At 39.3% G+C, this 25,622-nt stretch overlaps 2 protein-coding genes across 5 annotated transcripts in view; both read right to left on the reverse strand.

The window, feature by feature from the left end:
* Positions 1 to 451: 451 nt before the first annotated feature.
* Positions 452 to 9,895, reverse strand: LOC140942390 (uridylate-specific endoribonuclease B-like). 2 transcript variants are annotated; one of them, XM_073391361.1, is made up of 7 exons: positions 9,829 to 9,895; positions 5,601 to 5,719; positions 4,341 to 4,504; positions 3,453 to 3,613; positions 2,604 to 2,706; positions 2,073 to 2,209; positions 452 to 945 (listed from the first exon to the last, which is right to left on the reverse strand). In XM_073391361.1, the coding sequence occupies exons 2-7, from the start codon at positions 5,699 to 5,701 to the stop codon at positions 724 to 726; spliced, it is 888 nt and encodes a 295-aa protein (XP_073247462.1). In that variant the 5' UTR covers positions 5,702 to 5,719; positions 9,829 to 9,895; the 3' UTR covers positions 452 to 723. The 2 variants fall into 2 exon arrangements, with proteins under 2 accessions (XP_073247462.1, XP_073247461.1); XM_073391360.1 differs by lacking the exon at positions 9,829 to 9,895 and having other exon boundaries at positions 453 to 945; positions 5,601 to 5,797.
* LOC140942388 (NACHT domain- and WD repeat-containing protein 1-like) overlaps positions 8,733 to 25,622 on the reverse strand; it is a 34,647-nt gene continuing 17,757 nt past the window's right edge. For 2 of the 3 annotated variants that reach the window (XM_073391355.1, XM_073391356.1), the window contains exons 2-11: positions 22,489 to 22,598; positions 20,061 to 20,263; positions 19,824 to 19,964; positions 17,656 to 17,878; positions 15,319 to 16,887; positions 13,744 to 14,041; positions 12,560 to 13,170; positions 11,967 to 12,218; positions 11,440 to 11,639; positions 8,733 to 10,615 (exon numbers count right to left, since the gene is read on the reverse strand). In XM_073391355.1, the coding sequence (XP_073247456.1) occupies positions 9,242 to 10,615; positions 11,440 to 11,639; positions 11,967 to 12,218; positions 12,560 to 13,170; positions 13,744 to 14,041; positions 15,319 to 16,887; positions 17,656 to 17,878; positions 19,824 to 19,964; positions 20,061 to 20,263; positions 22,489 to 22,588 (4,971 nt within the window). In that variant the 5' untranslated portion in view covers positions 22,589 to 22,598 and the 3' untranslated portion in view covers positions 8,733 to 9,241. Of the gene's footprint in view, positions 10,616 to 11,439; positions 11,640 to 11,966; positions 12,219 to 12,559; positions 13,171 to 13,743; positions 14,042 to 15,318; positions 16,888 to 17,655; positions 17,879 to 19,823; positions 19,965 to 20,060; positions 20,264 to 22,488; positions 22,599 to 23,974; positions 24,136 to 25,622 lie in introns of those variants that run through there. The other variant, XM_073391354.1, reaches the window with a different exon arrangement.

The following is a 25,622-nucleotide window of genomic DNA, read 5'->3' on the forward strand; positions in this document are numbered from 1 at the left end:
ACACCTTAGAGTTGCGTCCCTGCCTTTCTTTACTCCCTTTACTTAGCTCTCCACGCTAATACGGACGCTACAGTCTTGGACAGACACTTTAGAGTTTTGGTCCCAAAGGTGTGTCCTTTTGAAAGAGAGTTGACCTTTCCCCAGACTGTCAACCTAACCTTCAATCTTTTCTTTTTGTTCTCAGGCACTCCAAGATCCTGAGACACGCGTTTTAAAGATCAGTACCAAAGATGTAGATTTAGATGTTAAGGTCATTGATGGTTACAGTTTTCAGTAGTTTTCTTTTAGTAGTATTTTTATTCTGTTTTGTCTTTATATACATGATTCTTAACAGTTATATAAAAACTAAAAGATTAAATTTCACAAATGTCTTGTTACTATCTTCAAAATCAAAATCTAAACGGCGCCTGTTGTTCGGATGTAGCCTAGTGCTTTCTTGATACTAAGATTTGAGCATACCGTATTTCCTCGAATAACAGCGGGGGCAATTATTTTTTCCGCACCAAGAGGGGGCGATCCCGCGATTATATGAGGGAAAATACGGTATTCTACTAGTTTACTTCCAATTGAGACTGATCTTGTATCACACATCACATTATCTAGGGGACTTAATAAACGCAAAACTAGACAACTTATTAAAAACAGCTCTTCTATATATGATATCTTTACAGTTGGTTGCTCTCAGAGTACAAGTATGAAGTATGACCTTTTTCCAGCAAAGTTTCAAAACCTTGGAAATGCCGTTAGTACAAATCCTTTTTTGTTGAAGTTAACGGACGTTATGGTCAGTGGTTTTCCGTTGATTTGACATGTGCAGGTAGATGACTGGAAAAAACACGCAGTGTACAAGGCCATTTCAAAGGCTGGGCTCGTACCAATAAAAAAGCTGCTTCCTGGAGGTTTACTGGCCCCTCCCCACTGAAATCTGGCTCTGATCAACGCTGGCTAAGATAAATAAATCGAATCCAAAAATGAATTTCAACCCTGGCTACGGCAGCTATATAGTCATGAAACCAACTTGCTTAACTTTGAAATTAGAGAAAGCTAAGATAACCAAAACACTTTTGAAGGATCATACAATTTTCAACCCCAGAAAAGCTATTCATTTAATCTGTTCATTCCAATGGAAACGCAGAATTCAATAAAATATGGGCTTGCGGAAAGTACTGTGGAACCTCGATATAGCGAAGGGCCAAGGGACTGGCAAAATATGTTCGTTATAACGAGGTTTCGTTATATCGAGGTTCTTTTCCATATATTTTACCATTATACAAAGAAATCGTTTGCTATACCGATGACTTCGTTATATAGAGGTTCGTTATATCGAGGTTCCACTGTATGACATCTTTTAATGACCTTTTCAATGTTTGTGGAGTTTTATTTTGTTCGTAAGTGTTCATAAACCACTATAAATTAAACCAACTGTTTGAAACTCTCTATTGCCGGTCATTTGAAAGTTACCGAAAATTCCGCTCGCGAGAGACTGGGTCGGAGTTGTGTCGAACTGCAACATGGGACTGTTTTCGGTGACGATCATTTCCTTCCCCGGGGCGGGTACTCAACAAAAGGTTATATGGGGAGGCTGTGCCCCGAGGTAAACCGCCTATTCCCTAGTGACAAAAGGTACTGCTTTAGTATAGAATTTCTTCTATTGACAAATGGTACCCCTTTCACATACCTAGTTTAGAACTTTACATCCCTTTTAACTGCTGTAGATGCACTGTCTTTTAATACGAATAAATCACAAAACCAGAACGTTTTCTCGACTTTTTCATGGGCTTGAAATGCATCTGTTGACTCTTTTAGCCCTTTGAACCTTTTTACAGCCCGAAATGAAATCCCTACCCTTTCATCTAACGGAAGCCTAACGGAGTTACCCCTTCCGGGGAGCCTCCCCGTATAGGCCATTATAGAGAGTACATTTCTCCCCTGCCGAGCTTTTAACAGCCAAATAAAAGAAACGTAATAGCATTCAGAAGCAGGTGCAATTCGACGCAACATCGAGTCAGTTTCACAAAACCTAAAAACGGCATCGCATGCCTTGAGTTTAAACAGGAGGGTTTAAAATGTACCTCAGTGTTAACAGATCTTCCCAGGGGTGGAGGAGAATAGGTTAGCCTCCCTGTTTGCTTCTCAGAAAGGAATTGGATCCAGTTGTGAAATCCCGTCGTGATTCTACGTTTGGTTTTCCAGTCATAAACCACTTCTCCTAATCATGAAGACAAGATCGTACAAGGTGGCAAGCTTTAACATGATTAACGAATAGTCCTTTGATATACGCAAAATATGAGTTCTTGCTACAACAAATTCGTACGATATTAATTCTCCCATTTTTTGCTAGGAGTGGCACCAGCTTCGTCTTATGAATGAATTTAAGATGAAACTACAAGTAAAAGCACTAGACCACTACTAAGTGAGAAAGCGTCACAACGAAAATGTACCGATCATATCCGATTAGACGTCAAACGCCCCTTTTCGAAACTGACAAAAGAATGTATGAAACAAAAGCTCTACTGTCTTTCAAAAATGCAACCTTAACGATAGGCAACGTTTGATAGGGTATAGTACATTTTATGGCACAAAATTAAAATGAAGAGCCTTACCTACAAATGTGTGCTCAAATCCAGAAAAATGAGGACCCTTTCGTCTTTTAGCGTACTTTTCAAACCACATCTTCTTTAAGACAGGTTTGAATTGGTCAAGGCACTAAAACATGATAACAAACAGATAGAAGTTTTGTCAACGTCGAGATTTTTGTCAAACCCACCAGTCGGGCATCGGAGACTACAGATACGTGAAACCGCTTTCCCGATACTTTTTTTATCTTTAAAATTTTCATCAAACGAACGAATTCTTAGTCGTTGTGTAGCTTAAGTTAGGCTGCCTTGTCACATTTGCTTACAAGTACTGATTACCAAATTTTGTTAAATGTGTTTAATGTTAGAGCGGTTTTCATTTGAGTGTCGAAAAGTAATTGGTTTTGCACTTTCTACACGATGCGATTGGCTTAAAAGATTCGCGCCACCTTTTCATCCAATCAGAAGTAAAACCAAAGCCAATTGTGACGCGCTCGCATGCATTTTCCCGCGCTTTGCGTCAGCCACATGTAATTACTTCGAGTTTTGATTGGTTCAATGTATTGTCTGTGTCCTATGTGATTGGCCAGAGTAATTACTTTGGTTTTGGTTTTACGACACTCAAACGAAAACCACTCTATGTAATGTGAGTGACTAAACAAACAAGTAATAAATATAAATAAATAAAAAAATGATTTGAAAACCTCTCAGATGATTCGAGACTCCCCATGGGGAGGAAACATTTAAAAAGTTCACGCATCACAAGCGAGAAATTCTTTGTAAGTACGGCATATTCCCTTTAGTTTAAGCATTAAGGATCATCAGGCGTATTGAGGGGTAGGAGGTAGGGTAAAGAAAGTCAAATGTGGTATTTACATTGAATGAAATACTGCCTTGATCTTTGAGATACTGAAAGGCAATATCCATTGGCCCTCCACTGACAACCATGGCGTCGATCAAAGCATCCTCTTCCAGCAGTTCTGTAGCATTAGTCTTTTCTGGTCGATTTTCGTCTGCCTCGTAATTATCTAGCAAGGCTTAAGAGAGATAGACAAATCTTTCTAATTGTTCTGGAGAGAATATGGCCCGGGGAGCCACTCAAGAAAATATTGGGAAGAGGTGTGCCGCCGAGGCCTTCGCAAAAACTGACCCTTTTTTAAGAGAAAAGACCTTTTTTATGAGCCTGATTCGTTTCGTTTTGCACACGGACTTTTTCAAACTAAAATCACGGAATTTAGTTTTTTGAAGAAAAAAAAAATGACTGTTGATACCACAATCTTGTAGACCGCTCACTGCTAACCTTCCCTCTCTTTCAAAGGCTTGACTGGTCGAAGAAATACACCCTGTCCAAGATGCTAAACGGTGAAATTGTATACTCTGATCCTGTTCAGCGGCACATACCCGTTTAAGCCAAGCAAGGAAGGGTACCCCCGGGGACAATGAGGCAGCTAAAGCCGATCGCACTTCGCGTTCTCGAGGAGATGTGCGTCTTGAATAGCGGATAATTAAGGGAAACGGTGCGCTTCAACTGTGTCTTCTCTTTGATAACTTGTTTAGGGGAAAATAACCCTGTTTTGTGAAACATTACAGGTAGTTTGCAGTGATTACATGGATTACACTGGGGATAAATAACGATTTCTTCCGGCGATCGATCCCAAGACTTTGACTTCTCATACTTTAAGACCATGACAGACAAGCTTGTTTTCAATTATTTAAGAAATTATTAGAATTAAACTGAGAACAAATCAAAAAAGAAAAGATCACCTTTAAATTTCACGAAAATGTCTCTTTTCATCTTTGCTTTCCCTAGCTTTGTCAGCGTAATCAGGGGATGTGGTTTAATTCCCGCATAGATGACGATATCCTGACCAATTTTCAGATTGTTCCCTGCTGAATTCCACATTCTTTGGCAAACGTCTCCTAAATTACTTTTGTTTACAAAAAAAACACGAATAATTAAAATAATCAAGCAACAAAGGATAGGGGATTACGAAAAATAAAACAGAGACCACTAAAAAGGAAATGAAACCGGTATTTTTCTTGTATATTTTAGAGAAGTGAAGCTAAATCTTGTACGTCTACTTTGAGCCCAAAAAAGGAGACTGAAATTTAAAGACTTAACGATAGAACGTCTTTAAGATCAATTTTTAGCACTCATTAGGGTAACTTGTTGTAAAATTATTTTCTATCCCTGATCCTAGCAAATGTCAAAATGAAAGGAAAATGAAATTAATTGAAATACTCTAATTAGTTTTTCCGCTGCCATTGCCGGTTCAGCTTGTTTAATGTTTTCAAAGTACTTGGTGGTGCAGAGTTGTCAAAAATCAGAACAAAAATGTCAGCTTTAATGGAAAAACGTGTAAAATGTCAACTTTAACAGAAAAACTAAAATATGTATCAACAAGTATGGCTGAGTCGAAAAGCTTGGTTATCTAAAAGGGTGGCCAATTTGGGACGATGAGTTAAGGCATCATGATCACGGACGGATTATGGCATCAGGATGGAACCGGAGTGAGACTTAAATTAATGAAGTCTAGTGCGCCCCTTTTGCAATGACCTGCCAGTGCTAGTTGCATGGTAACAAAGTTAACAGTTTTATCTCTTTCCAGAAATGCGTTTCTCATCGCGGTCAGTTGCCTTTTTGTTTCTTCTTAACAGGCAACATTTCAAGGGGATATTTTGCAGTATTAAATATTCTTTGGCTTTTTAAGAGATCAGTACTACTAAAAGGTTGGTTACTTGTACATATTTCCTTTCTAAGTTCATTAGACTTGCAGGACTAGTTGTATTCAAAAAAGAAGCGGAGAGTAAGCTACCAAGGCTTGTACATTACTGAATGATGCTATATGATCAAATTAAAACATTGTGAGACTTTTCCCAGAGCTGAGCAGGGCACCCCGATATAGGCAAAAACGAATCAAGGCGATCTTTTCATGTCCCTGAAATGCGTATGCCAAGTTCCCTAATTGCAGGCGGTAGTTGGTTATTGAGAATCATTTTGAACACTATTTGCATTTTACTCACGCTGTAAAAGTCGCCTTAGTCTTTCCACCGCCCAGACGTGAACATTCTCCGTAGCTACAGACAGGAATTAGGAAAGCGATGACAAAGCTGAAACTTCGCATTTTGATTGAAGACTTCCCCTGTAGGTCACGAGAAATAATTTAGTTGGTAAATCTTAGGTGCCTATTACTGAGAAAAGTGATGTGTTTCTCCGCCAAGCTAGTGCTGATTATAAAGGTTATATCTTCCTTGATTTTGAGTATATACAGCTGAGAGTACTAATGGTGTTTTGCGTTTATCTCGCCCTGTTTGACGAGCTGAGTGTCATTTTGCGTCAATGCCTACCAAACTGATGCTACTGTGACATCATGGATGCATTAGAGATAATGAATGTTAGTTCAGGTACCAGCAAAACCAATCTACACTTTCCTCTTCTGAGTGGGTGAAAGTTTGAGATGTCGACTTTTAAGGATTCTTTTTTGCGAAATACTTACGAATTACCTAAGGCAAACACTAGTGGGAGACTAATTGCCGAAGGGGGTTTTGACTGAAGTAGGACAGTGCTCCTTCAGAACACAAGGTTCTTTCAGTTATCAAGGTTCTTTTTCACTCGTTACAACATGCCAGAACGTCTTCTGCTACACCAGTTTAATTTAAAGGATCGTAATAAAGACTGTAAACTTGTCACCCACGTATGCAAGAGAAAAAATTGTCTACAGCTGTAATTATAATGATAATCACTATTTTTTAATGCAGGAGGTAATAAGCATAATTTATGGACTTGGAAGTTATAGGGTCATTATTGTTTAGCCACGAGAATTACATAGGATAAATTGCATGAAATCAGCATGCAATTAGAGAAATATTTTTTGCTAACAAATTACAAAGTGAGATAAATCCCTCGATAAATTTAAATTTCAACGTCTATGAAGTTTTAATTTTTCGAAACAGGGTCATGGTTTTTTGACGAATTTATAACACGGACACAAGTACCAGTTAATTTCCATGATTTACAACGTTATTATCTAAACGACACCATTAATGGAAACCGCAGTTAAGTTGTCTGAAGCATCACTTATGAATCTGCAAGTCATACATGAAAACTAGCAAAATATAGATCCAGCAAACTGAACGAGTAATTTCATTAATTTCGCCGGACCCTCCCTGGGCTTTGCGGTTATTACAAGGAAATTTAAAAACACTGTATTTCTAATACGAAAATTGTTCCATGCAGCTTTAGCGTTTTAATAGCCTATTTCAATTTCTATACTTTTTATCTTTTTTTCACCTTTTAGGTAAAATACGCATCGTCTATGATACAGAGTAAAGTACTATCTTTCTGCCTACTTGCTGGGCAAACAGGGCTCTCAGCAGTCAGGAAAGAGGATGAAGAAGACAGTTTAATCGCCAAGAGCTCTGTTTGACCAGCAATTAGTTGTGTTTCTGACTAATATTTGATATTGGATGCTGCTTAAAGACATCTTTTATGAGCCTGATTTACACTCAGGTCACTCTGTAGCGGTACTAACTTTGCCATTAAACTCAAAAACAAAACCTCAGTTAGATTGGAATCGGTCGTTCACTTTATCTAACACGGTTACCGGTAACACTTTCATGACCTGGACCGGAACGAACGTCGATGCTCCAGTAAATATTTGACTTAATTGCGAAATATTCGACGTCAACCTCGTTACTATCTGTGAACTGGAAACCAGGCATCATTTGCTAAATAAAGGTGTTTTGCCACATCCGAAAGTGCTTTAGCATCCTTAAGTAAACATTTTGGCCAAAAGAGATCCAGTTGTTTAAAAAGCTTGGCAGTTGAGTAGTTATTGGGTAAAAAACCAGCCACTATACGAGTGCATTTTTTGAAGACCCATTAAGATAGTATTTTACAGTAGTTAATTCTTTTTATAAGTAAACTTTTTTAAATCTGTGCGAAAACTAAATCTCGTTTTTGTTTTTGATGTTGACTGTATATTTTCTATTTCAAGTGGAAACGCAAGGTTTTTTGGTCACTCCACCTTTCTTTAAAGAATAAAATTTACGCTCTAGGTATTGCAATTCACGTCTTCGTTTAATTTTGTGTAATTTTCTTACCTTTTGCTACATATGATAAAAGCTAGTTGTGCAATGAGGAAATGCTTTCGTAAATCTGTAGTTAATTTTTTATCTCAGGTAATTTTTATCCTTTCTTTTGTTTTAACTTCATTAGCATACATTTACCATACACAAAAACAATAGAAAAACAAAAATTACCTACAACATAAAAATTAACTACAACATAAACATCATACATCACAACTGGCTCGATAGCACTAATTTCCCAACTACTACACAAGTGAAGAATGCAATGTGCTAAAAAACAATACACTCTCCATAGCAGCTGATTGAATGAATGGAATAAACCTGCATTTTGTAAATATTACCTTACAAAGCACACTGTTCTTGAGCAATTTTAACTTGACCGGTAAAAAAAAGGCGCATTACGCGTTACGCTATGCCTATAATAATTCTTTGCCCAGTTCTTATCAAGCAGTATATAACGAAACTTTGGACCCCCAGATGACTGAATCCCTCTTAGTTCGCAACAGTTTAAGGTCCTGAATACTGGCTTATAAGCAGTGGCAGACCCAGGGGAGGGGCCCGGCCCCTCCCCTATATTTTTAGACCTAAAACTGACGCCTGAAGGGCCGAGAAAATATTTTGGAAACCAGCCCCCCCTTAACTCAAGGTCTGGATGACCGCCCGCCCCTCTTATCTGAAGGTCTGGACCCGCCACTGATAAGTAAATGAAATAAACAGTTGAAGCACAAATTACAACCCCTCATACTGGGCCTTGAAATATCCATGAAAAATAAGCGAGATACACTCTGCTTAAAAAAGATTATTAGGGCCCATGAAGCGGAGATGCCAAAATGTTTCAGGCAATATTGACATCTTTCAGAGGGCCATGGTACTCATCAAGTCTTAAGGTCGTTCCCTTAATAAAAACAAGGTCTGTTTCTTTTTGTGAAAATAATGTGAACATGTGGTTTTCTGAGATTGGGAAAGCTCGAACGCGGGTGAGTGTGAGCCAGCAACAAACCAAGGACTAAGTAGCGAGTCTAAATTACATTTGAACATGCAAATTTCTCGTTTTGGCGATTGTTCCCGTGATGTGAAATCCATGAAATTCAAAACCCATATTATAATAGAAAATTCAAATAAAAAAAAAACGGATTAACCCATGTAACAACAACAACATGTACAGAATATGTATCGACAAATACACAAATTATTTACTGATTTTACGGGTAAATTCCACTTTGTATCGTCTGTTGCGAAATAACGTTAACGTTTTTTCCAATATGCGTTTTACTTCCAGTTTACCTTAAACGTTAATTTCTAAATATGCGCTTTTCTTGTTCCAGTTTGTAGAAATTTTAAAAAGTTCAGACCTTAAAAAATAAAATGAGTTGGGTTTCCATCAGTGGAGGGAAACACTTTTATTCTTGTAAACCATTATGGATGCCGTGACCTCAGCCTCAAATTAGCAATAAGGTACTTTTGCCCAACTCATTCAAATAAAAGGTCAGATGATAGAAAGGACTATCTGATAAGTTGAAGCCTTTTAGACCCTGTTTAGTCGATGAACTTGACCATTTTTAAAGGTTTCGTATTTACAAAACGGTACATTTTTTGCACTGGCACTGACACTGAAATTGGCAGCAGGGACAGCAGCTTTCAGATGGTGCTTCTTTTGCGGAAGAGCTATCTTCGCTCATTTGGAAGTTACTTATAACTACGGGGACACCTTGGTCGTTCTTGGTTTCCTGTTCGGGATAAAAAAGCTTCAGAACAGAAACAGTTCCAGATTTAGTGACGAGGATCACAGAGTAGCCGTCATCAGCAGAGTGCGCGTCGAAATACTTGACTTGGGACTGAAAATCAAATGAGGTAACCAGCTTGCCACTTGCTATGTCCCACGCTTTTATGGTCCCATCGCGCGAGCTAGTCATCAAAACATGAATGCCTTCAACACACGGTCCTGACGCCGTATCACGAGAATCACGTGAAAGAAGCTGAAGGTTCATAACTGCGTGGGTGTGACCGATAAACTTTCGTACACAGTTCCCATTGGAGAGGTCCCACATTAGAAGCTGGTCTTTCCCTTCATGCGATCCAGCGATTGCGAAGCGATTATCACTTGTGATTCCTAAGCATTTGATTGAGTCATGATGACCGTCTATTGTACGCAAACACTCACCCGAGTCAGTGCTCCAGACGCAAATGGTATGGTCTCCTGAACCCGAAACTACAATCGTATTGTCGTCAGTTGATGCTAAACAACCAACATCTCCAGTGTGACCTGAAAAGATTTGTTCACAGCTCTTTTTTTGCAAGTTCCAAAGACGCAAAGTCTTGTCTTTTGACCCTGAGATAGCACGGAGCTCTCCATACATAAAATCAACACACAAGACTGCATCTGAATGACCAAGCAGCTGTTCCCCGTGGCCTCTAACAACGTGGAAAAGGCCAATCGTCTTATCGCTAGACGCCGACAAAATGAACGTGTCATCTTTAGAGATTTTCAAAAATACAATACTTCCTTGATGCACCTTTACATTTTGCTCCATCTCAAGGCTTCCATCACAGTTCCACAGTGTTAGGTCACCACTGTGCGAACCAGTTGCCACGCGCGTGGATTTATGCATAGCGGCGATAGAAGCAATGGAGGCTTCGTGGCTGCAGACGTATTTGGCATTTTTGATATCCCACAACTTCAAAGAGTCATTCTTAGAACCAGACAGGCCCCAACGACCATCTGCTGTTATAGCAACACACTCAGGCTGTGTTGCATGGTGAATTATGTGATCGCTCGGCGTTGACAATTGCTCGGCATGCTCATTGCCCATGGCATTCCACAGCTTGACGTTTTTGTCATTTGAGCCAGAAATTATGGTTTTGCAATCTTTCGTGATGGAGACGCATGAAATCCAGGATGAATGGCCAATCAGTGTTTGCTGACATTCTCCTGTCACTGGGTTCCAGACCTGAAAATGAACAGTGACATAATTCTGCTTTGGAATTACATGTAAGAGTTAAGCTGGGTGTGTTCCCATCCTGTTTCCTGCTATGGAACTGACGATGCAGAGCAAATACATAACTAAGAAAAACCGGCGTCTGCAACTTCAAGGCTGGTGGCTGCAGAAAAGTAAGACGAAGTATTGACGGAAAAATTAACATTTGGCTGAGCCACGAGGGCAACAACGAAATCTTAAGTTTTTCGAGATAATCCTTCTACTAATCACGATTTGTTTGCTGATGTACCAGCAAGCCAGAAATGATTTTATCTTTTTTCTTCCATTGCTAACACTTTTTTTTACCATAATTCTGCCTAACTGGCTCGCCAAGTAATAGCCATTTCGAACTGGTTTTGTCCTTATATACAGCAGAATCTATTCGTTAGTTCGACAAAAGTTGAATATAGATTAGACAATTGACACAAAACGAGACACAAGATACCAGATGCACAATTTGGCACAAAAGATGAGACTTTCAACTGCATGCGGAGGAAATAATGAGTTGTAAAAGCGTGGATTTCTTATTATCACACTGGTGCAAAAAAGTCACAACCAGAATCATATACCCTCAGACATAAAGAAACTGAAATACATGCAAAAAAAAAAAAAAAACAAACAAAAAACAATATAGTAGCAAATAAGGAAGATCAGGTAGAATGTAGGAGTGGTCATCGTCTTTTAGGAAGGAAAGGTAAAGGAAGATCACATAAGGGTTGTTCAGCAATATCAGCCACAGTATCGCGTAGCTCTAAATGAGAACAGAACGGAGTAAGTCTAAAAACAAGTCTGCTCACTTTTAACATGTCGTCTTTAGACGCAGATACGATAAAGCTGTCATCAGAGGCCACAGCCACACGCCAAATGAGGTCTGTATGGCCTTTAAGGGTCAAGCAACATTGAAGAGTGACAAGGTCCCAGACTTTTAACGACTGGTCCTTAGATCCAGACACAATTCGGCGGCCATCACTCATGGTAGCTAGGCATTTGACTAAACCTGAAAGTTAAAGTATGTATACAGTAAATAGAGGTTTTACAAAATTTTATATAAACATTATGGATTTACCCTACTTCCTCAAAATGAAGACTAGCGACTAAAAGAATATTTCTAAATAAAAATCTCAACATGTTGTTAAGTTTGCACAATTTACAGAATGGGATGGTATATTTATGTTGAAACAACAGACCACTCGAAGTTATCGGGGGTCCTTGACTGAACAAACGCACCACAAGATCGAATCGGTTTTACGTCGCTTAAACCTTGGCCAGCCTTGGCCTTATTATCATTAAAGATATAGTCACTCAGTTGCTTGTATTTCCTTACCTCCGTGACCTTTAAAAGTGGCACAGTTCTTTGTCTTTAGGTCCCAGACCCTGACCGTTTTATCTTCTGAACCAGAAATGGCGCTCTCATGGTCACATGACATCGCCATACAAAGGACAGAACCGGTGTGACCCTCATAACATGCTAGGCATTCGTCTCCTGTTAGGGACCACACACGGATCGTACTGTCCTGGGAGCCAGTGACAACTCTTGCCCCACCATCATTCCCTAGAACGATTTCGTTGATTGGTCCTACAAAGAGAGAAATTGTTTTCTTTGTTGCAGTTTGAAAATAGCGTTTCGAAGGATTTGCGTTTCTCCGTTCGCAAGAGGAAACTGAATGGTAATGTTTTCACAAAAAATGGATCGATAAATGCTTAAAGATGTATTCTGTCCAAGCTTTACAGAGATCGACCGGCAGCCTTTTACCCTAACATGCTTTTAAAGATTTATTTTGATAAAGCTTTTTTGGCAATACTAAAGCGAAGTCTATACCTGTTGCAGCGTTGACTAATTTGATTATGCAAGGTTAAAACTTTGTTACTACATTACACCAGCCAAACTTTGGAAAAACTGTTTAAAAGAGCTTTTACCTTCATGCCCGAGAAACGTTCTCTCTTTTGCTCCATCGATTATGCCCCAGACCTGAACTGTACCGTCATTACCACCTGTCACAACATAAGCGCCATCAGAAGACGTCGCTAGACACGTGACCACACATCCATTGTCAAAACGCGCCATAGCTTCTCCAGAATCAATATTCCACACTCCAACGTTGGATTTGGCGGATCCAATGACATATTTGTCATCCAGAGTCAATGCTAGACAGCTTTGCCCTTTGCTGGCCATTTTTAGCGTGTGAAGGCAGTCAAGATTGGTGCTGTTCCACACATTAATAAGAGCATCTTCGCCTGAAGTGGCGATGAACTTGTTGTCACTAGTGACAAGAACTTCGTTCACTCTTTGCTCGTGACCTCGTAGGTTGGTTTTCAGAGGTCCGCCGGCCGAGATGAGACACGCTGACTGAGGGATGAAGAGAGGTGACTGCTGTTCGTAGCACCAGTGAAAGCATTGTTTAATAAGGCTGTGAATTGTTTGAAACTGTCCGCCAAATGCGAGCAGTCTTCCAAGAAGCTGTGTAGCCAGGCAATTCACATCCTGTTTGATGTTGCTCGAGGCAAGGATTAGAGTATCATGGATCAACCTAGTAAACAGAATTTCAAATACTGTTTGGAACTTGAAATGACCAATCAAAACTAAACTACTTAAATAAGCACGACAACTGCATGAAAGTCTCGCAAAATACGGAATTATAAACGAGAGTTGGGGGTTTTCTCATCAGTTGTTTTCCGGTGGAATGGACACCTAATTTAGGCCAACTTTACAACCCGGGCAGCTCTTCATGATATACAATATTCAGTCATTTGTAGTATTTTTCTGGCTACATACCCTCACTGAAAGGTATCTGTTTCAGTCTTTTTTTGTATTTGTATTTGCAAAACAAACAATCAAATGAAACCTTGACTGAACCCTCTGCTCCCTAATCCAATATTTTGCTTTAGGTAAGAAGCAGCGTTAACGTTGGATTAGGGCAGGGGTAGGCGGGAAGTTTCCCAGAATGTTGTACTGACCTCAAAGTTTCACCACGAAACAAACTACTACCGTATTTAACCACTTTTCCGTCAAAAAGAGATTGCTTTTAATCTTAAATAACAACCCTAAAGGAATAGAGGTATGATAACTAACTTAATTTAACTTTACTATAACCAATTCCCACCTTACGTCCAGCTCCGGTCTGACCTCTAGTGCAAGGACGTAGTCCTCCAAAACATCATTTAATGACTGTCCTTTTAATTTGTCATTAATCCACTCAAAATTGAACAAGACCTCATCGTCCAATGCAGAAGCTCGCCCTGAGTAAATGAGGTGATATGGCATTTCACTGAGCTTTCTTAAGTTAAACACATCCTTGCTAAACATCTGTGGCTGACTGGAGACTTGCCTGTCAGCGTCTGGTAGCGTTTTCTTCCTACGATTCAAAATAATGTGTTTCTTTCGTCCACCGCCCCATTTGCCTGCAAATGATTTAAAAAACAATAGCTTTCATGAATCTAAATATGGAACAGTTACAGGTGTAGTAGACTGTAATTGTCCTTAAACAAGGTAGTGTTACACAAGGTAGTGAGTGTCAGTGGGCCATATCTTTTTAACGTGTTTATTAATGACTTGGAGATCAATCTAGAAGGTCGCCCAGCCTTGTTTAAATATGCTGATGATTCTACAATTATCGTCCCTTTTTGGGGAAACGGCCAGTGTCGCACTGACTTGGTGGGTCAGTTTCTTAGCTGGTCCAGCCGCAATCGCATGACATGCAATCCAACAAAATGCAAGGAGATTATTTTCCGTAAGAAAGGTTTCAGTCAGGACATCGAGCCAGTTAGTAATATACCGCAGTGCGCAGAGTTATCCATATTAGGTGTTACTTTCCAACAAAATTGTAAATACAGTAGTCACGTGCGCGCGAAGGTAATTAAGGCGAACAAGTCATTATTAGGATCTTTACGTAAGGAAGGAATGTACCAGAAGGAAGTAGATCACCTTTTTAACGCAATAGTTTTACCAAATTTTTCTTACGCTCTGCCGGTTTATGGTGCCTCAGATTCCGACCTTTCTGTAATACAGAATTTTTTAGACCGGTGTATGAAAAGAAAGTTTATGTCCAAGAATGTAAATATCAGGGATCTGCTAGAGAAGGCGGACAAGACACTCTACAAAAAAAGATCGAATGACCCCGAATGCCCGTTCTTCCAGTTTTTACCTAAGGAAAAGAACATGAGGTACAACCTTAGAAATACGTCAGTCTCTGTCCCTAGAATCTACACTGACAGGTTTAAGAACGTTTTTAGTAACAGAATAATTTTTAGATATGATATGTAAATAGTTTTTTGAGTTTATATTGTAACTTAGGATATGTGATTTTATCTTAAGAAATAAAGATTATTATTATTATTATTATTATTATTATTATTATTATTATTATTATTATTATTATTATTATTATTTAAAATCAACTGTTTGGAACTGACAGACTCGACTCAGTGAGTTACCGTACACTTAAAGGTAAATTATTCTACGGGAAAACCTTTTTTGAGATTAGCCGAAGTCCTACTACGAGACGGGGAACTCGTAAAGGATAGAATCCAGTCAGAAATGATACCGTCCAATCTGAATTTAAAGACGGAAAACTGTCTTTAAATCCCAATCCATGCGTGATTGAAGACTCATTACATGGTAAATCAACACGCTTGAGTTTTAACCACTTGCTAAGCTGGAAACAAAACTGCAGTTTTACCTTGAAAGTACTCAGCCAACAAGGAATGACGAGACCTTTTATCTTCTGGGTCAGATAAATAACGAGTCTGTGCGGTCTCCCAGAACTGACGGTGGTACCATGCAATCACGGTCTTTCCGTCTGCCTGTCGCTCAGTCAGAAACTCGTCTATGTCATGGCGTATACGCGCCCACAGTAAGTTTGGCAAACGAATCACGCCTTGAACGGGAGGATCCCAGTATTGATACACGTCATCAATGACGTCATCGTCAAGTGATAGGGTATCTTCAAGCTCGCTTTCTGTGAGACCACTTCTGCCAGCAGTGATATAGCTGAGGGCACGAGATGTAAGGGTTCTCCCATGGTTTCGTTCAAGGCGTTGGAACAAAAGGCGGATGGCTTGACCAACGTCGCTTCCAAGGTCAAAACCTCGAACATTTGTGTAAGAAGCCCATTTCGATGCCTCAGTAAATATCAATTTTAAGAACAGCGGCTGAGGACATTGAGTAAAATGGGCTAAGATTAACTCGAATTGTTCATCTGTTAATGTTCGTCCCATTCCTTCAAGCCATGCTTCCAGAATTTGCTTCCCCATGTCAATGGTTAGCACCGGTACTTCAATGTACGAGTTCTCGATTGGAAGACTTCGACGAATGTTTGGTAGAATGTCATAATAATTCGGCAAAACAGAAATTATAATTTTCACAAATTTTGAACATTTCTTTGGCAACCAGTTCATAAGGTGTGCGTTGTTGGCAGCAGATAACTGGTCCACAGAATCCAAAATGAGCACCAATGGTTTAACAGCACTCACTGGTAAGTTGGCGATCAAATCATGAAAAAATCGAACTAGCTGGGAAAAATCTTCCAGAATATCTACTTTTGGAGGGTCTAATCCGTACACTTCGCAAATTTGAATGCACACGCTGGCTAGTGCGGATCGAATTGATGAACTGTTTGGGGATGTACCAAGGAAGCGAAAAATTGTCACGGTACCATCTCCAAGCCACTGCCTTGCCCACTTAGCGACGACCGCCATGATTGAAGTTTTACCAGACCCTGATGTTCCGTAGATTACCAAAGGTTCCCTCTTTTCGAAGTCTTTTAGGAATGCTTCAACCTTCTTTAAAATGCCCTCGCGACCTCGAAAGGTCGCGCACTTGTCTTGGCAAAACCAGGAATGATGAAGAACTTCCTTGTACAAGCTGCTTTCTTTCGCTTTTTCATTCGCAGTATGCTGTAAGCTCTTCTCGATTAATCTCTGGATATCCGCCTCAAATTTGTTGCAAAAGCTGTTTAGATATTGTTCATGCATTCGATCGGATGCGTTGATTCCTCCATTGCTCCACGGGATTTCATAGTGGGTTACATTGTGTTCTCCTAGTCTCTGAAGTATCCGGTCGCGTTTAAGTCTGTCCAAGAGTTGTTGCGCCTCAGTGTCTTTCTCTCCTTCTGATATGTCGATATAGTTTCGAGAGTTTTTGTCAGCGAGGTTAACTTCAATGTCTGAGAGGTGTCGTATGTAGCAGAGGGATTGGGCGCTGGGGTCTGAAGAACCCAGAATGCCATATTCAATCTCTTCCTCAGTCACTGAAAAGTACAGGAAAGGAAATATAAAAAGTCAAGTAAACGCTTCGGTTTTCGTAGAATAAAATGCACTTAGTTGTATAGCTAGCTTAGGGGCACTCCGCTCTACTAACCACAACAGAGACATTCCAGGCAGACATGACTTGTTATAAACTCCAAGGCAGAAGGCAAACTAATTGGCTATTTAAAATCATGACTGAGAGGTTGAACTCGTGCACTGACACAATCTGGTTTTAAAGCGGGACTTGAAAGGCAGGATCTTTGCATGGAAAGTCACACGTGCTGGCCCTTCAAGGACGCAATTTGCCACGCTGCCCATCACAAAAACAATCTTAGAAAAACAGAAAGGGGAACAAAAACAGAGGAGACTGATGAATTGCATTTATGCCACATGATTAACTAAAAGAAAAAAACCGACATTTCGGGGGGCCACTGTTTTCCTCGTGAAATGACATTTAAGAAACGAGCACAGAAATTCCATACTAATAACATGTCACTACCCAGACCTGGGTATAGCTTTTGACTGGTCTTCCCTCATGGAGAATTTGCTTCAACCAATCAGAAGCACTGCGCAGATCTGGATAGTAACACGTCATCAGTATGGAATTTCTGTGCTCGTTCCTCAATAGTCATCTCATGGGGAAACCTGTGGTGACGCCGCGAAATTTCGGCTGTTTTCTCAAGCTACAGAATTCTGTGCTCAATAATCATTCATACTAATTAAACAAGGTATGTCTGTCAAGTTGAACAGTTTCTTATTCCCACACATACCTGAACTGAAATACTTATGTGCTTGTTGTAATGTGATTTGTTTCCTTTCAATAGCAGCCTTTGCTGTCCTTTTGAGTAGTCTTTGGAAAGACTGAAAAATCTCCCACCATTGTTCTCTTTCTTCTCGGTTTTTCTCTCTGTTTTTCTCACTTAAATCGTTATAATTTGGAAAATGGTGAGTGATCGGCTGAAGCACATACTCAGCAGGGATGGCATTCGTGTCCTAAAGGATAAAATAAAATAATACTGATCACAGATTACCATGATTCATACAATATTCAAAAGTCGCTAAGTGTTGCCACTACCAATACCATAGTACCACGTGTCTTATAGTTTTCCTGTCACGTTTTTAGTATATGGCTTTTTAGTAGGTTTTAGCTTTTTATATTTTACGTTTTTATTGCTAAGTTTTTATATATTTATTGAGTTGTTTTTAAGATAGAATAATATTATAATATAGCTGTAACTATTAGAGATTTTAGTTTATACATGCACGTTCGTATTTTGAACGAGTTTTTTTGCTCCTCGACCTAACGTGTTAAAATAAAGGATTGATTGATTGGTTGAAGAGAATTGATAGAAAAGGCTTTAATAGAGCGATCTGGTCAGCAATAAACACTGACTGATCAGTAGGTACAGTCAACTCTCTCTTAACAGACACCTCTATAAAACAGACACCTGGTGTTGATCCTTGCCTTTTTTTTCACTCCTTTTACTGTAACTATAGTCTCTATAAGCCGGACAGATCTCTAAGACGGACACGTGGTGTTAGTTTCTGCCGTTTTTCAGTCATTTTACTTTAATTATACTCTCTATAAGCCGGACCCTCTAAGACGGACACCCGGCGTTGGTCCCTGCCTTATTTTCAGTCCTTTTACTGTAACTATACTCTTCATAAGACGGACACCTCTCTAAGATGGACACCTGGTGTTGGTTCCTGCCTTTTTTTCAGTCCTTTTAGACTTTACTGTAACTATACTCTTTATGAGATGGACACCTCTCTAAGACAGACATCTGGTGTTGGCCCCTGCCTTTTTTTCAGTCCTTTTACTGTAACTATACTCTCCACGAGACCGACACTTCTCTAAGATGGACACCTGGTGTTGGTCCCTGCCTTTTTTTCAGTCCTTTTACTGTAACCATACTCTCTATGAGATAGACACTTCTCTAAGACAGACACCTGGTGTTTGTCCCTTCCGTTTTTCAGTCCTTTTACTGTAACTATACTCTCTATGAGATGGACACCTCTCTAATATGGATAACGGACACTTTTGAAACCGTCAACAGACACTTGACAAGTGAGTTGTGCAGTGAAAAATACTTAAAAACAGAAATGTAGGTGCTCTACAAGACTGTAAATTGCACAATTGTCATTATTTTGTGGTCTTGCTCCAGTTTGCAGAGTGTATACCCTTACGCTTTTAGGCCATAAAGCTGTGAACGTTTGCTTGTATGAACGTTTGATTGTACGATAGGAAAATGATTCCACTTTTCTGATACAATGTTCCAGTTTTAGCTGTTTTGCATAAGTTAAACAGACGTACGTGTATTCATTGCAAATGGGTTCAGTTTAAGTATTTACAGGTGTCACGTTACCTCAAATCTCCATAAGACGGACACTTCTCCAAGACGGACAGTACAGGCCGGTCCCAGAGGTGTCCGTCTTAGAGAGAGTTGACACCTCATAAATGATAACACACTGATCCGTCTCATAAACATAGGAATCGATATTTTTAGGAGGATATAAGCAAATACCGATGAAAATATTACTAAATGCCAGTCCTGCAAGAAATATTTGTCACTCTGATCACAACACAGTTGCGCCTAAAGACTGCACATTTGAGTTAAACTTTTTCTAAGAAAACGAGGTGTTTAATATTTATTTATTTATTTATTTCTATGTTATAATTCACAAAGGTTTCCCATCACTGTGGCTGTGTTTATTGGATTCAATTAGGTTCTTTAGATCAAAAGCTTGGATTCACATCTCAGGTCTTGAATAACTCTTCGACTGGAAACAAAAATGAACAATTTAAATAAGCCATTCAAATAACTAACAAGCAGCGATGCATGGCGCGACAAAGGTCGCAAGGTCAAATCGTCAGTGATTTTGAATTTTCATAGTGTTTTTCAAATTCTATGGATAGTTTAAACTTTAATAACCTCACCTTCCAGTACCAATCCAAAAGTGAATCGATGTGTTTGGGCTGATCGTAAATTTCCCGGGCCACTTCAACCAAGAGTTCAAACTCATCTGCTTTGATTTTGTAAGGGAACGGGCGATAACCATACTTATTTCCTAGAAGACACTGAATAAAATAACCCGCTTATTGAATTCAGAGAGGTAAGAACAGTCATTTAGGGGAAAATGAGATTGTTTCATAGTAACTTTCACACATATTCACCACAAAGTTGGGTCCTGGAGTAAGCCTCTGGCAATTCTTGATCTCCTGCACGCAGATTTCGTTTGTTTTGTGGTCAGCGGTGGTTTCATCGCGTACGCCCCACCTCATGTCAACTACTTGAAATTCTAAGCCTCGCTGCTGGCAGTAGGTTCGCAGGCTTGGGTAAACATCTCGCATGAGACGGTTTCTCTCTTCCACGGTATCTGCAGGCGAAGGATATTTGGCAGTTATTGGATGAAGCTGAGCATGATATGAAGAATTACAATAAGGCCAAGGCGGACAACGTACACCCTCCCAGAGGTGCATATTTCTTCATATCATTCGAAAACCGAATAAAATAATGTTTTATTATTTATTTAAAATATTTCCAACTTAACTTCAAGTAATATATCAAACATGAGATGCAGTATTTCATCACCAGATGAAACACCGAGAAGAAAGTTGAAAATACGACGCGCAGCAGAGTATTTTTGACGAACTTCGAGGTGTTTCATCTGGTGATGAAACACTGTGTCGAATGTTTGATATTTCTTCTCAAACAAAATCATTTTTGAAGGAGAAATTAAGGATGCAAATACTAAGCAGTGTTTCATCCGATTTCCAAACACTCATTAAACATTAATTTCCTTTGTATTTTCTTAATGAATTATTAATGAGTTTGAGAATAAACACGTCAAACCTCGATTTGCGAGATTAATGGCAGGCTACTAGTTTGTTGTTTCTTTCAACGTCTTGACAAAAACGCATCACTAAATCGCCATTTTTATCTCGCAAATCATTCGTGATCGGCAATTCTTTCTTCACTAAGGCAATCGAGGAAGCCGCAAAAAAGCAAAAACCGCAAAATTTCCTCTCTCAATAGGCACTCTTAATCCCCACGGAATCAACGAGCGATTTTCGTCCAACTAATTTATTAGGTTAAGTGGATAAGCGCCGGTCTGCCGAGAGGGAGATTAGGGGCACCCAACGACTGCTTTTTGTAAAATATCTGAGCGGAGAAGAGAAATTTTGCTTAGAATTTTCTATTACTTGAGGACGGCTTAAAATTTCTAGATGACCATTCCATTCATGTACAAGTTTTGAAGCTTATCTAGTAAATTCCCACCGATTTTCTGAAGTTTAATTTTTCACATTTCACTGCCCAGGTTAGACAATTTTTCATACAAAAAGGAAACCTAAAATTTTCGGATTCATAAATGCAATGGAGAGAGGAATCAGAAAAATTCGATCTAGTCAGTCGTAATACGTTAAATTGCATCTTAATGTTTCGGGAAAGTAATACTAAAGCCCTTTTTATTGAGATTCAAGTTCCCCTAGAATGAGCGAACAGGTACAAATTTTATCGCGCCGGCGCCGCTTAGAATGCAATTCTACTGAGAGATCTAAAAGTATTCTGGATAACCCAAAAAGTGTTTTGTATGTATTAAGGAGGAAACCGTCGCTGGATGCCTCTTGGGAGACCGCAGGCTTAAACCCCGGCCGGTCCACCGGCACTGCACCACCTAAAGAGAATGCTATATGCTGCCGTTGTGCTATGGTCAGACATTGTTGTCTTCTTGGATAAGGATCAAAAACCGTAGGCCCACTCAGCTGAGTAGAGACATGTAGACACCGGTAGTATGCTCAACCAAAAAGACATGTGTGTGTCTATGTGCGGGTAGTGCTCTAGCAGGTCAGCAAAAGCTTTCTAGCTGTCGTGTATTGTTGGTTTTCACATGACGTCACTAAAGTTCAGACCAAAAAACTATCGATCCTACCGAGATTTTACTTTCACAATGTATTAGAGCAGCAGAAAACTAATTTCCTTACAAATTTTCGCTTCAAAAGGGTTATTGGTTTTGTGATAGAGTACGTTTGAAAATTTCTAAGTTTTTGCGTGACGCGGCATTTACCTGACGGCCAAGAGAGCTGTCATGTAGGTTAAAAAAATGACTTATGTCAGGAAATTTTGCTATCTAAACAGTTCGTGTATTAGAAAAAGTATTACTTTAATGTTTATGAGTCTCTCGAAGAATAACTTCACGCTCTTGTAGCAAAACTCGGTAACAGATGTTTCTGTTGGTTTCCGTCCGCCATGTTGGGGCTCATCCAGTTGAGCACCAGCATGGCATCTCCATACAAATCTCTATATGTTTGGGTAAAATATTTCTTCCGATATCTCGTATACGAAATATTCCTCTGACCTGAATCTTGGCCAGGGTCTTTCTATATATAAAATGTACCTCCGTTCATTTCCCAGATTCTGGACTTTATCTATTGAACATTTTTGATTTTGATTTTGATCTATTTTGAATGGCGTGACACTGAAAACGAGCAATACATTAGTACCTTGCTTTATCAAACAAAATGATGTTGATTATGACATAACCTCTGAACAGGAGCCTAGGCTTCTGCTCAGAATCAGTTAGTAATTTCGGTAGTTTTTTACCTGTAAAGGTCGAGCTGGTAAATATACGTACGACATTTGACTCTTTTGCTGGAAGATTCGAGACATCACCTATGAGGACTCGTCTGATGTAATCACTCATCCTTCACCATCTACCGATGAAAATACAAGTATATGTCGTTGTCATTATTTATTTTTAAAATCGTATATGTTATGAAATATCTGCATGTGACATCAATAACATGGCCACCCCCTATGTACAAAGTACCGCAATCTTGGACTTCATTAAAATTTAAAATTGTCTCATTTATGAAAATAAAGTTGATTAAATGAAGTCAGGTGAAACTAAGCATCATTTATGTTTGTTAATTTTTTTATACTGCATTTAGTGGTGTTTTCTATTAATTTGTTGGCAAAAAGGTTTCGCAAAACCCATCATTACTTTTTGGCCTCGATCAATAATATACGGTGGCTGCTTCATTTTAAACGGCAAACACGTCGGAGGTGTTATCCGCTCGCTAAGATGGCCTTCCGACCCGGGATATAACACACACTTCACAGTGATGCGTGCATAATTCTGCTTATTTTACACTCAGTCTTATTAAGAAACTGTTCAATATGTAATGAACTCCCTAATAAGCTATGGGTCTTTAACTACAACTTGACAAAATACCCGATTCGAGGCCTATTACATGATGGATGCGCCATTCGGGCATGACAGCATAATTGATACTATTATAATAGTACTGAATATTGGTGACGTTTAAGCTGGCCCAACTTTGCTTCCAATCTCTCAAGGAGTAATTTTTTTCATACTTTTTTTCTTTTCTCTTTCGTTTGTTTCTTGTAAAGCTGAAAACGAATTACTGCTTACGAGCGGGGATAAAGACTGAAGATTCTAAACCAAACACAACATGCAGACGCCATGATGCGTAGATCGATGTGCGTCGATCTTTACCATAACGATTTACAGCAGTGAGTTTACCACTGATTAAGAACGCAACAACTGGTTGAATTCTACTTCAATTAAATCCCACGAGGGTCCAATATTGAACAGTCTTCAGTTGAAAAATTTCATGGGGCTTCAATTTGTAATCATATAAATCAGCTGAAAAGTATAAGTAACAAACATCCGGACCGCATCGTTAAATAGTTTCCATTTGCTGCAGGCACCCTCAGTCATCAGTTTACTTACAAATCCATTTACTGTGCTGGTTAGAAATCCAATATGCAAAAGGAAACATGGGAAAAATTTCAATTTTAAAAATCCACTCATCCAGGGAGATAGTGTGTTTTTACATAGCGAATTAAATTTGCATTGAAACTCATATAAGATGTTTCGATTTGATAATTCTAGGGACTTGAAACTATGTAAAAGATGAGAAGATTGTCTTGTGCTTACGGTCCTAAAAATCGGTCAAGGTTTGCGGAGTGCAGGAACTTCGGATCAACACAATTTGAAAGTACAACTATTTATAATTTTATTCCTTTGCCCTCCGATTTAAACTTAGTTTTCAAAACAACTTACCTCACATTATTCTAGAATCTTACTCTAGTCTCTAAGTGTACCGTGCTGCAAGAATTTAGTCCAAGAACCACGTACTGGAAAAATATGTAGTGTAGTTTCTAAAAAGGACTCATCATTCCTTTTTGAGCTGTGGCGAACTTGCTTAACTTAAACATTTAGCAGCTAGAAATCCGCTTTAGTCTGGAAACAATAGGTCAATAGGTTATGGACTTACTTTGCATAACAGAGAGATTGTTTCTAACAATTGGTCAAATAAAAAAAAAATAGTTGCCTCTTTGTCAGCTCAGTGTCTCTTTGTCATGCCGCCACAAACAGTTTGTTTCAAAATGAATGTAACTACAGTTTGTAAACCTTTGAGTTAAGTAGCAGCTGGGGTATTGTGTTAAGTGAAAAGTTTTAGTATCGTTGTACAGTGTTCCTTAGGGCTGTTGTTGTTCGATAACAGCCTGCTGACAGTCTTGCGCATCTGGCAGTCGTGCGCATTTGTTCAGACTTATGGAGTACAAAAGTTTTTTTTATGCTAATTATTTTAATTGATCGTTGACAAGTCCTGTCATACTTGATCCACGTGCCGTTGTTGAACCAAGCTAATCACGCAATTTGACAGAAATCGTGGTTTACAAGTATAGTGCTCACTGTTTTTCCCTGGAGTTTGAAAGTGAATGCCTCCAAAGAAGAAAAAGGAGCTTGTCCGTTTTCGTCCTCGACTCCAAGACAAAAGAAGACGACAAAATCGTTTTGCCGCCAAAGAGTGGGCTTCGAAATTAGCAGAGAACGACAAGGGCTCCTACTACAGAAGAAAAATGGCTAAAAGATGACAAAGCTCCTGAAAAACCCATTGAAACTACCGTGGAATCGAATTTCACGAGTTCGTTAGCGAGCGGAGCGAGCTTTTTAGGCCGCGAAGCAGACAAGCGAGAGACGAAGTCACGAGAGGTCCCGTGCAATATAAAAATCGGATGAAGTACTGTTTTGAAAGTCTATTGTAGCGGGAAACAAGCTTCAAGAAAAACTCCAGGGAGCGGTTTGTCGTCGATTTTTCCGGGGAAGTGTCGAACTTTCAAAAAATGTATCGTCGACTAAAAGTGGGCGTGGCTCAACTTGGCTTGTCCGGTACGAAAATGAAAACTGCCCGTTGCAAATAAGTAATGAAACTTTCTCGACAACAGAAAGGACCGAACAGAGCAGAACCTTTGAAATAAATTGTTCATCTGTTGTCGGGTATCGTTTTTAACTTTTCTTGCTGTGTCACTATAGTTGTCCCTTCTCTGGAATGCATCAACATTGACAGCTTTGGTGTTATAATCTGTTATAATCATCACGGGTAATACGCCGCCAAAAATCTTTTTCCACGGTTTTCTCGAAATGAAAATCAGGGCAAGTTGAGGGTACGTTTTAAACTCCTAGTCGGCAACCCGGGAACCAATTTGGCTGAAATTTGATTTCTTGTTTCGTTTTCGAGTTAGAGTATTTTTTTCACAGGTAGTGCTAATGATTTGCTATCCCTAACTTCGCCTGCTTATAATAACAGAACAAACGCACTTGACAAAAATCTGAGACACCGTTTTTTAGTCAAACGTGTTAAGAAGCGAATGCGTCCTTAATTGGCTTTTTCTGTTAATTTTTGGCTGGACCGGACTTAAAGGAA

This window comes from Porites lutea, chromosome 6 (assembly GCF_958299795.1).
Source record: "Porites lutea chromosome 6, jaPorLute2.1, whole genome shotgun sequence".
NCBI lineage: Eukaryota > Metazoa > Cnidaria > Anthozoa > Scleractinia > Poritidae > Porites > Porites lutea.